Below are 12,225 nucleotides of genomic sequence, written 5' to 3' on the forward strand. Positions count from 1 at the left end.
AAAAAGATAAGAACTGTGTCAGTTAATTATATTGGTGGTGGTATTATTGCTATTCTGAGTTTAGGCATGTAATATAGGATAAATTACATGAGTAATTATAGGATATTCTAATTCAGAGCCTCCGGTGTCCTTGAGAGCCTTTATTTCTGAGTGAGAGACTAGGATGTAATGTAGGAAATGTTAAATAAAAACCCTGCCACCCTAAGCGGACAGTTCCACCTCTCTTCTTTAATGGCTTTTTGGGTTATGGATCAGGCTTAGAAAGGTTAGCTCAGATCACGGTAAAGACTCAAGCATTCATCCTGCCTCTCCTATACAAATTCTCCCACTAGATGAGATATTCAAGCACCCCAACTAATAAACAAAAATCATGTGTCCAGAAGGAACTATCACAGCCACACCCCCATACACAACCTATCCTAAAAGTGCCAAAAACTTGGTGAGATCTTGCCAAGTGTCCACTGCTCAGTCTGACAGACCTCATTTCACTGACTTAAGATCTGTGGGTTATAAGAAGCATCATCACTCTAAATACAAAGAAAACACAACGCTGAGGTTGTGAATTGAAGATGCGTTCCAACTTCAGACATGCAAAGGTGATGAAAACAGCCTGTAATCAATCGAGAATGCCTGCTTCATATTCTGACAGTCTTAATTTACTGCTGCTCACTTTTCAGATGTGTAATCACAGACCAATTTTATCACCCTCCTCTACCACCAAAAATTTGAGTAAAACAGCACATTATAGCAACAAAAATAAATGTGCACAATTCTCAAAATGTTAGTGTATGATTTAAAAAAAAATCTATTTACCCTGACAGGATTGAAGATCACGATTCTATACGGCCTGTAATTTCAGCCCGTGAGCACGTCTTCGTTTGGATTTTCTAATCGCATCTGTTGACATTGGCTCCTGATGACCCACAGGAGCCAGTCTTCCACCTGCTGCCCATCAACTTCCACGTTCAGGCCTCAGGCATCCTCAGCAAAGGCAGTAAGGAGAGCATGTACCACCAAACCCAGGCAGCAGGGGTCTGCGAGCCTCGGGAATTGTGCAAAGTGTTCCATCCATATCTGTTTTTTGTGGGATTCTGGGATTGCTGGATAATTTCCTTCTGAGTGTGGCCTGCCTGCCATCTGCCTGGCTTTGTTAGGTAGGCTGTGATCAATCATGCTTATTTTCCAAGATGCTTTTTCTTAACTAAATATTTTGGTCCCAGGTTCACCTGTTGAGAACTGAACAACTTAATTCCAGTCCTGAGTAAGGCAAGGGCAAGGGAGTGTCACACTGAGATAAACGGCCTTGGGTGCATGTAAGAGGAGGGGGGAGGAGATGGTGAGTTCTCGGTTCACCCAGGGGTAACAGAAAGCTCTGATACTAGTCAGCTGCGGAGCCTAGGACTAACATCACATTAGGCATGGCCTCTGGGGAATAAATCACTGGAAGTCTGTAACACTAGCATCCACTGCTGGTTTATATGAGAAAACGTGCAAGTGGTTTGGAGTCAATACACACAGATAAACGGACAGGTGTAAGACGCATGTCTAACTGGTGACCTTACGCCAGCATCAGTAAACTGGCCCACGGGCCACACCTGGCCTGTCATCTGTTTCTGTACGATCAGTGTAAAACAGATTTTACGTCTTAAATGTTTTTTTTTAAAAATCGAAAGAGTATTGTGTGGCCCGTGAAAATGACGTGAACGTCAAGTTTGTGTCCCTACATGCAGTTTTACTGGAATGCACCCGTGCCCACTGCTTCACACATCATTGATGGCTGCCTTTGTGTTGCACTAGGACAAAGTTTCAACACAGATAGTATGGCCCACAAAGCCTAAAAGACTGACTTACCTCTGGCCACTTACAGAGAAAGTTTCCCAACCCTGCCTTGGAGCCCAGGTTTAGCAAGCTCTCTGATAACTTCTTCGTAAGTGAAAGAAAACATCTGGATGTACAGATGCGAAACGTTCCATGTCTGTCACTCAGCTGGCTGTAATTTCCAAAGCTGGTGCACCACACCTGCACGAGAAGGCAAGACAGGAACCGAGATGGACAGTCTAACATTGCCCCTTCGCTGTTTCCCAAACACGGCGTGAACGCGAGGAGAGGAAAAACAACAAGTACCCACCGCGCTAGATTTAAAAGCATTTAATGACATAGCATATATTTAACAGAGAGGGCAGAGGTTGAGAGGTACAGGTCATACGACGGAGCACCGGGCCTGAGTGACCACCTCCCTGCTCAGGCCCAGCCTCTGGAGTTCATTCCTATCAATGCCATTTTGATTGTGCAGTAAGATGAAAATTTGTCATTACAATCGTTACAGTGACAGAGAAATGCACACTATGTATCAAAGAGCAAGGTAATGAAGCAAATTATAACACAGTGTGGCAACGCACAAGCAAGTAACCATTAGGGTAACATTACTTTGTCCAGTAAATGCTTCAGTTCCACTTGTACACTTACCAATGATTTAAAGGGTTTATTATACATCTAGTTTTATTATACTTTGTACTAGAATTATCTCAAACATACAATATAATGTATTTCAGCAAAAAAAAAGAAAAATTGAAATTACAGATTATTTAAAACAGTATCAGTTTTCTATTCCTTCTCGTATACCGACATTCTTCACCGTTGTCACAGCTGATGCGGAAAAGCCGCATGTCGCGTGTTAGTAAGTGATGCCAGATACAAACGGTTTGGTCTGCAGAGTTAACAATGGGGCCGCGCGACGGCTGCAGCAAGATCATAATACACAATCTGTTTCATCCAGGTAAACCCATCGCGGGCACTTCTAATAGTCAAGACTCAGGGTAACCACTGGAAGTAAATGGAAGAGAATGGTGTCGGGAAATCGGTACATTTTGTCTGTGGTGAGCATGGGAAATATTGTTTGAGCACCGCTGCCTTGCATACCAACAGCACTAGAGGCGGGTTATTTCCAACACAGCCTCACAAAATTGAGGAACAGTTTAAATATTGAGATCTCATCTATATAATTTCATTAAAAAAAAATCTGGTCTTCCCTCTGCACCTCATACTTTTGTAACTTGGAGATAAAGTGTTTAGGTGTATTTTTCCCCACCGCCCCCCCACCCCGAGAAATGCTCTATAAATTAAAAAAAAAACAAAAACAAAACCCCAAATCAACCACATTGATGAACATTTAGGCACAGAGAGTACTGTGTTGGTTCTGAGCTTGCATGCTGGAATTTCACTGAAAAGGTAAGAGAAGGGCAGGAGGTGAAGGAAAAGGAGTTCACTTCTTTTTGCCAAAAAGGCTGAACCTCTTTTCTTTGTCTTTCTCTTTGTCCTTCTCCCGTTTGCCGGGACTGGACTCGCTGGTGATGGTGACGACGCTGGTGGGCAAAGTCTGTGCCCGGCTGGATGCTGGCGTGCTCTGGGTGCTGGCAGACACCTCATGTTTGTCAGAGGTGATGGCAGAGGAGATGGCCTGGATCCATGTGTTCATTTCCTCCTGGACGAAGGAGGGGACACAGGTGAGACTCAACCAGGAGGGATGGGCGCGAGATGCTCTCTGCCTGGGGACCATCTGAGCCTCTGCGGGCAGAATGCTGGGGAACAGTGTGTCTGCCTAATGCGGAAGGGAAGGCAGTTCCCAAATGAACCTCTGCTTTGTCACGAGAGCAGTGAATATGCTTCAACTTGCACCAGAATTTTCTTTGTGGTACCTGAAGGTCCTCACTCTAGTATGTGGTCCTATAACCACGGAGGAGCTGGAGGACTGGTCTACAGTAGGGTGGCAGGTCCCACCCTAGAACGTGCTTTTTCTTTTCTTTTTTAAATTGAAATATATGTGACATACAACATTAAGTTTAATAGAAGTTGCTTTTTTTGAATTTAAAGCCCTACACATGCTGTTTTCTCATCGGCGGGCCCCCTCTCCCTTCAAGGAGGAGCCTGGTCATGCAATGGTTAGTTAGAGGCAGTGGAGTATAACGGGGAGGCTCCATGCCCAGTCCTGGGACCACTTCCCTTGGGCCGGGCAGTTCTCCTCCACGGACTTCAAGGGACCCTGTGCTGGCTCTCCTGCCATGGCAGGAGGACAGCGAAATAACATTCACTGCCTCTGAGAGACATACGAGAACCGAACACCTTCCAGCGTTCGTGACCTTGGAGACTAGAGGACAGAAGCACCACTGATCATCATTTATATGAAGAACATCATAAATAAAGCTCATTGTGCCACAAACACTTGCAAACTTCAAAGTGTTAAAGAGAAATGAATCTTAGAAACTTACATCGTCTTTGGCTTGGAAGAGGTACTCATTGCCATCATTTAGTCTGTAATTTGAAAGAAGAAAGTCAGTCACAATATAACTTAAGAAAAAAAAATCGTTCAACTCTCTTGTCCTACGTGGGATACAAACAGCCACAGGAATCACACCAGAAATGCCCATCGGAACTCTGCACATATCACCCACCAGGCCTGGACATCAAGCCGCCACCTAAAAGCCACATACATCGTTGGGCCAATAGACAGAGATAACTTGGGTGTTTCAATCGCTGGAAGGATCAAAAAAGTTCCAAACATATCAACATCTGGATTTTGTTGTGACAAAGACCACTTGGATGACCGGTCACTGCTCTAAGTTGAATTCAAGAGAAAGCTCTTTAAAAATCATGAGCCCTTTTGAAATTCTGCCACTGAGCTTATACCCCCCACATTTACAAACACTGGACTTTCTGAACTGGTATGTGGAAGAAGTCTCCTGGGTTTCTCATATGTGTGTCTCTCTCAGCATGAGAGAAACTGCTCTTGTGAGGAGGGTGGGGGGAGGGGGCTCCCTCGCTTTCCGCTGGGGTCTAGAGGAGGGGGCGGAGGCAGGGCAGAGTTGATAAGTGCCCTCTGCTGATATCCTGACCCTCTGAAGCTGCATCTGCGAAGTACAGAGCGGCAGGCAGCCAGGGAGCCATGCTGTCTGCTGCTGGCCTCCCGGTGTGTACAGCATCCCAGGTCCTGAAGAGTCTGCCTCCAGTGCTAGAAATCACACCATCTGAACTGTTTCTGTGTGCAGTCCTCGGCCCTGACCAGCTGGCATGAGACGCACAGGTCACTGAAGACCTGAGCTTTTCGGAGCCCGAAGCAACAGATCAAATTAGTGTTAGACTAAGTATCATCCCAACAACTGACATGTTTACTTTTTTTATTTTTAGAAGAAAAACTGATTTTTCTGCCCTTTTCCAAGTATAAGCAGAACTTCAGACCTTGGATCCACCCTGTGGGGAGGTGTATGTGTTCTCCAGGGTAGAGAGATTTGGAACGAGATGGTTCCAGAGGCATCTGGAACATCCGCTGGGTGAGTCAGGGGAGCACAGGGCCCCAGCCCCACCCCCTACTTCCTGTTTGTCTCCATCCAGCCCCAGGATGACTCTTCTCCAGATAAGTCATGAGCAAAGAACAGCATCTCCTGGGTCTGGATAAGCTGTAAAGATGGGGAAACTATTTTTCTAAGCTTCCCTTAAACTACAAAACAGCTCACCTTATCTTAGGAAATGGTAAGCTCCAGCTTACAAAAACGGAAGTGCCCTTTCTTCAATGTTCAACTGCACCATTAACCACAGGGATGCCAGCGACTGGCCACAGTGCCCAGAGACCCTAACCGAGACGTGTGCCTGTCCAGTTTGTCACTTTATCGGTGATTTTCTAAACAGCAGGAGAGGAACTGACTGATCACCACATCTCTGAATCTATCTGAGAAAACCAACGCCCAGAGAGGAAATAAACACATCCCCGCTACCCCGGCAACTCTCACCTTAGCTTGAACACGTGTTTCTTCTTTTTGTAATCAAGGGCCACTTCACAGATGGCTTCTTTCAAACTCACAGGGACCTCGCTGTGGTAGGGAATTCCAGAAGCAGCTGTCTTTGCATCTTTGTAGAAACCCATTTCTTGGTTATTTATGACACAATAAACATTGTGCCAGGACCTGAGCAGTAAAGAAAGGGAACGTCAAGGTTCTGTTCCACATTCCCTTAAAGAACTAAGAGTTTGATTATTAGGTAAATGATTCTCCCACGACAGAGTGTGATCCCATGTTAAAAGCCCTTCCTAAATTCTGCTAAAAATAAACAAAGGAACAAAATTCCTCTATGTCCTCCATGTCCCCAAGACAAGGCACATGTTGCTACAGTGGCAGGTTTTGGAGGGCTACTTCTTGCTCTGAATTGGAAGAAAACCACAGTGCCCTCTTCTATTAAATAAGGGTACTCTGCTCTGATGGGAAAGCTTTTTCTGGGGGTTTCCACTCTTTGCTGTAGTGCCTTTTCATGGTAATGGGGTGCAAGCCAGCCTCCTTACTGCAAACATGCCTGTCCTTAAGCAGCATTTCAACCTTAGCTTCATTCTTTGACGTGGTCTGGCAACTTGACAGGGAGACAGATCCAGGGCCACTAGCACTTAGGGTACATCTTTGGATGAATGATAAAATGGTAGCCTTTCCCCCATGATATGGCAAACTGTCAGAATATACAGATTTTATCAGAACAAGATACTTTATTGTATTAACAAATAAGTCTATAGTGTCCTCACTGTGGATGGCAACTCTTAGATGGGATTCCCTTGTACAGTGTACAATCAGCACAACTGTACATGATGGTCCCAGGCAATTTATTTTACCGGTTAAGCACCCAGGCTGTGGAATCAGATGAGTTTCACCCCAGCCATGTCATTTCCTAGGTTACTAAACAGGGTGAGCTTTCTTAACCTCTCAGAGCCTTGGTTTCCTCATGTGTAAAACAGAGATAATAGAAGTAAGGCTATTGGGAAATAATGAAAATAAAGACTGCCATAGAGATAAGGTCGGAGAAATGGTGAATGTCTTAAAACATCCCACAAAGAGGAAAACAATAGGGAAATCATTTCATTTCAGGGAGGACTCTTCCAGCTCAACCCCTTCTCAGGAGGAACTACTGAAGATTCTTCCTGCTGTTCCCACACACGCTGAACTCTCCCTTCTCCTGCTGAATGAAAAGTACGCTACTCCCACTTCCCAGTGTCGTTCCTGAGAACGTGATGCCTGGGAAGTTCCAGGACAAACCAACCATCTGAGTGCACGCTTCCTGTTCAGCTCAAGGGCAGCCCGCCTCCCCCCCTAACGGGCGACTTCCCATCTGACCACCTCTGCTACCCTCACCTGCTTGAGGCTTTCTTATTGTGGGCCTCCCACTCGTGCTTTCGATTCAGGAAGCCTTCCATCTGGGCCGAAGGCGTCTCCTGGGTCCTGGCTGGCAAGGTGGCGGCACTCTGGGCCGGGAGGGCAGTCTTGGCTTTGCGATCGGAGGTCGGGGAAGGGATGGGGCTGGACTCTTTCGAGCTTGTCCTCTGTTCTGCAGCGCCATTGACCATTTCGCTGGTGTCCACCGTTTCTGCCATCTAGGGACAGCGGAGAGGCCATTCAGCAAACCCCGTGGGCCCCGGGGGTGACCACATACGCTCTGACTCGCACACGTGGCTGTGTATAAATGCCTGGCGCAGATCGAGGCAGTACAGTAAAACCATCACACATCCCACAAAGCCAGCGGGACACCAAGGACATTAGAAGGTGGGAGTGGATTAATACCCGCCCGTTTACGGGGAGATGAGAAAAGCGAAATGCCAGTATGAGTTTTACTGCACTCTGCTCCTCGGATCACTCCATTTTCTCTAATAGAACTCAGATCGTTTCCTCTCATGGTTACTTTAAAACAAAAGGACAACGGTAACAATCACACATATTAAATATGAGAGAGTGGACGTTATACAGCAGCCACCTTACAACCAAGGACGCCACCAGAAGGGCTGGAGGTTTAAGCGAAAGGGCATTCACAAACAGATCTATAGACAACTCTATCAGAACTACACAGCATTCCCCCGAAGTCAGACAAGAAAGACCTTTGGTGTCTGAAATGCTCTCCGGCTCGCCCCACCCCCCGCCCCTGGATACATCGTCATAAACACATGCAGAAATTAGGACGGCAGTCATGCACCTCACATCTACCATCCCCGTTAGACTTGGGAACTTAGGAGCTGGAAAGAAATGAGGCAAGTCAACAAACATCAACTGAACCACATCTGCCGAAGTTGTATCGTGAGTGGGTTGTAGTTTGTGTTAAAGGAGCTGGAAAAGCCAATCACAGTCACTCAACACCACACGGCTATTTACCCCCAAACACAGACAGAACCAGGGCCTTCCCCATCACGTGCTGGTTGATCACGGTGCCTTGCTGCACTGAGACGAGGAAGCCCAGCCAGCCAGGCTTCCAGCGGCTCTGACCCTTCAGGCGGGAGACGTCTTCGGGAGCTGTTCCTTCCCAAGCTCATTTCTATTGTAACCCTCAGGGCTTTCCGGCTTGGGAAATGCAGTAGGGTCTCCATTCATTATCGCTTTCAGCCTGTGTGCCATCAACTGTGTACCATGAACTGTAGCAGCCCCTGGCTGGGACACCCAGGGCGTGGGATTAGCGAGTTACTGAAGCCGGGGGTGGCTGACGCTTTAGTGGATTACAGACAACCTGCACCCCTCGTACACGGACAGACATGGAGGTGTCAATGGCACGCTCGTTAGATACGTCCCCCACCACTGCTGCCCAGAACCAAGTGACGCCAAATCAGCAGCAACAACCTCGACAGGATCAACAGTAGACTGGCCACCTCTGCTTGAGCACTCAGGTCTGTCAACTCGCAGGAACTGGATCTCTCGGTTAGGGCTCATCTAAGTGGCAGGGCGGGATTCACGTTTATATCCTGTCTATACGAACTAGCACTGTTAGCATCAGGGTTTAGGGCCAGACTAGAGGCTATGCAGTTGAAGGGTGTTTTTGATTACAACCCTTTATCCACACAGAAATGTGGACAATGATTCTTAGGGCAGAAGAGCTTCGGGGAGGAGATGGGCAGTGATTATCCTGGCCTTGCAGTGACAGCCTGCAGACACGAGCTTATGAGCGATAGGCTACTTAAGTTTTTCTCTCTTCCCTTTCACTTTTAAAGGAGAAATGGAGGGGAAATTAATAACCAAAATGCAAAATCCCAAGTAAGAGAAGGTGGGTGGATTTTAAAGTTGACAAATCTGTTCTAGTGTGAGATTTCAGGAAACTTCTGGTGTGAAATGTGAGATTGGTCTGGAAGGCCTGTGCCAGGCATGAGTCCAGGGAGACATGGGGTTAGTGTGTATAGAAACCAGATTAAAAAAAAAAAAATTAGTGCTGCAGCTGTGACTCGAAAACTGTTAGTGACTGCAATGACCTGGATAGAGGAATGTTTACTGGAAAAAGGCTGAAATTTATCATACTTGGTCAGACTTCAAGGTAGCTGAAGGCCAGGGGAAGCCTCTTCTAGGGGAAATTCTGCAGCAAAAATTTTTTTTCTTTAGAGTTAGAAGGAAAGAGAAAACCCCAAACCAGTATGCAGAGATAATTAATGTTTATGCAAATGAATCACTAACCAAGGAAACAAGGAAAATAAAAGGAACAAAATGAATTTTAATGGACATGTACTTAAGCATGCCAACAGACAACACGCCACTAGAGACAAACATCAAAAGCAAATCATAGTGCTGTGACCAAACAGTGGGTACATGTGGATACACCCCCCCACCCCCACCCACACTGCTTCTCTTTAGCGATTAGTCCAGAGTGCTTTAGTGGCTCGGTACACCTGAGATATTTCAATCAGGAGGTGAACATAAATGCAGCGTGACAACTAGTAGCACAAGAAACACCTGATTGGTTTTCTAAGTGTACGAAGCAACACTATTACTTTCAAGTTCATTAACTTGAGTCTCTGCACCGTAACTCAGAAAAAACAAATGAAAAGAGCTTTTCTTCTTCTGATACAATCCAATCACAATTAAAAATTTTTTTCTGGCAAGCTACAATTTAAAAATCTAGATAAAAACAGGCATGAGAACAAATGCCAAAAACATCTTAGCATTCCTTTCCTGTGTGCTCATGTGGCATTTTTTTTTTTTTGGTCTTCTGAGTATAAAAAGCATAAAATTGGATATTAATCCTGATGATACAAAATTTAAACATATATATATATGGACACATCACATATATACATATAGACCAAGGACACATATAATTTGGAGCCAGAAACACATGCTCCTAAAGACCAAAGATGAAGCAGTAGTTTTGTTCAAAAACGAATTTTGGTGTGTTTTAAGGCAGAGACCCAATAATGGTGCGGACTACCCCCAGAACAGAAGAAGCTTGGCATCTATCTATATACCCATCTACAGTCGCAAGTAGATAGATATGTACATAGAAATAAGGAAAAAACAAACAAGATGCTATATGATGTTATCCTGACAAAAGAAAAAAAAAAAAAGACATGCATCATGAAATGAAAAGACAAATTAGACTTAACTCATGGAGAACACATATCAAAACAGGTTTTCTGATTCCACTAACATCTAAATATGGCAAATGAGCAAGTGAATGTCTCCCAAGGCTTTGACGTGATACGGATCTGGTTTGGTTTTGCACTTTTCAGTACCAGAAAATCACCTCCTCATTAGCTTCTATTCCTAAGGAACAGAATTTCTGTTAAAACATTTTCGATCCCTGCTGGTGGTCTGATAAATGCCATCCTAGAAGACTCATTAGAGAGCGCCACAAAAAAGTTGTAAGAAAATGAAAAACAAATCAGAAGATCCGTATAAGACGTACAACGGCCTTTCAGTCTACGGAGACACTGAAAGGACTTCTAGAGCCGGGACACACGCAACAGCTCCCGGCTGGTCCACCAAGGGCACGGGTTCAAGTCATCAGGGCGAACCAGCATGGCTTTTGTTCCACTTATTTGAAAAATTTAAACAGTTTGACACCCTGAAGTCATCAACTGTATGGGGAGGCCAGGAAGTCTGGTAGGCAGGCTTCTGAAACAGGCCGAGAAGTGCTGTCACGCCTGCCCTGACCCAAGGCCGGCTGCGCTCTCTGCCGCAAGTCAGCCTGGAGTTCCCAGCTCGGGACTTGGCAGAAGAAAGTAACAGAGGAACGGGTTTGTAAAAAAGGAACAAATGATCCGAGGATCTTAAGATGTTTCAGATTCTGGGCCTAAAATTAAAATAGCTTCCAAAGTAGATTCAACTGTTGGGTTTTTTTGTTTTGTTTTGTTTTGCTTTGTTTTCAAAAAATGAATGAATCTTTCATGGAATGTTACACAGCTGACTATAAGTTTTAATCCTAGTACTGAAAGTCTGCTTCCTTATACACCAGTCTTCCTACTTACTGGTAAACTACTGCAGGTTAATAGCGTCTGTAAAGGGGGCTATGTATAGTGCGGTACTGCGCTCTGTTAGTATAACTGGGTGCGTCATACCTGTCGGATTCTAGTTTTCTTCTTCATTTTGCTGTAATCTCACTTAATTTCAATTACTCACGTAAGGCTTTTGCTGCAAAATCTTAATAAAGTAAAAAGCTCACGATAAATAAACAAAAAATACGTATGCTGCTTTCAGGCAACTGAGCATCCATCAGTTAAAAGACTCAAATAAACATGAATTAAACGCAAACAAATATGAAACCAAGGAAGGCTATGAATTAAGTAAAATTTTAACACTGTGGGTGAAGTGGAAGCCAAAAGGTCAAACCAACAGCATTTGGAAAGAGTGGTTCTTGACAAACGGTAGCAAACTTCACAGTCCAGACCACGGCTGGTCACTGGCTGTCCGTCTATTAAAGTTTTTGTAGTTTTGGTAGGTTTGAGAGCGGTAACTAACCCGTGGAGATCCCTGATCAGCTGGTAAACCATTCTGGGAAACTTGCTCTCCTTTTGAAGTATCCCTGTTGGGAAAAGGGGAGAAGGAAGACAGAGGAGTGGAGGGAAGGAGAGGGGGTCGGTGGGAAGGGAAGGGAAGGAAGAAGACGACAAGAGAAAGAGAGGACGAGGAGGACAGGACGGGGGAGAACACAAGTCAGCGTTACCACAGGCTTTCTCTCAGAAAACCACATGCAACCCTCTTTTACACAATGAGATTTCTTTTTTAAAAACTTCCCGAAGTGTTTCAAATCCACCCTAGATAGAGACCAAGCCCACAGGCAGGACGCCTCCCTGCCCATAAAGGTGGTACTACGGGTTATCAGAGCTTGGCCACAGCAAAATAACTGGCCTTTCAAAAATAAGAGTGACTTCTTCTGTCTTTTGTATGAAGTCACTCGGATCTTTCAGAAAGCACCACCACACAGTCACTGGCCTGAAATCTGGGCGGTTCCCTC

The 12,225-nt window shown here is 45.2% G+C and overlaps 1 protein-coding gene across 3 annotated transcripts in view; it reads right to left on the minus strand.

The window, feature by feature from the left end:
- Window positions 1–2,133: 2,133 nt before the first annotated feature.
- SPTBN1 (spectrin beta, non-erythrocytic 1) overlaps window positions 2,134–12,225 on the minus strand; it is a 184,600-nt gene continuing 174,508 nt past the window's right edge. For all 3 annotated transcript variants that reach the window (XM_072937740.1, XM_031675578.2, XM_031675579.2), the window contains 5 exons: window positions 11,730–11,793; window positions 7,161–7,399; window positions 5,781–5,954; window positions 4,266–4,308; window positions 2,134–3,481 (listed from right to left, as the gene is read on the minus strand). In XM_072937740.1, coding sequence (XP_072793841.1) covers window positions 3,263–3,481; window positions 4,266–4,308; window positions 5,781–5,954; window positions 7,161–7,399; window positions 11,730–11,793 — 739 coding nt within the window. In that variant the 3' untranslated portion in view covers window positions 2,134–3,262. The remainder of the gene's footprint in view (window positions 3,482–4,265; window positions 4,309–5,780; window positions 5,955–7,160; window positions 7,400–11,729; window positions 11,794–12,225) is intronic.

Source organism: Vicugna pacos, chromosome 15 (assembly GCF_048564905.1).
Source record: "Vicugna pacos chromosome 15, VicPac4, whole genome shotgun sequence".
Taxonomy (NCBI): domain Eukaryota; kingdom Metazoa; phylum Chordata; class Mammalia; order Artiodactyla; family Camelidae; genus Vicugna; species Vicugna pacos.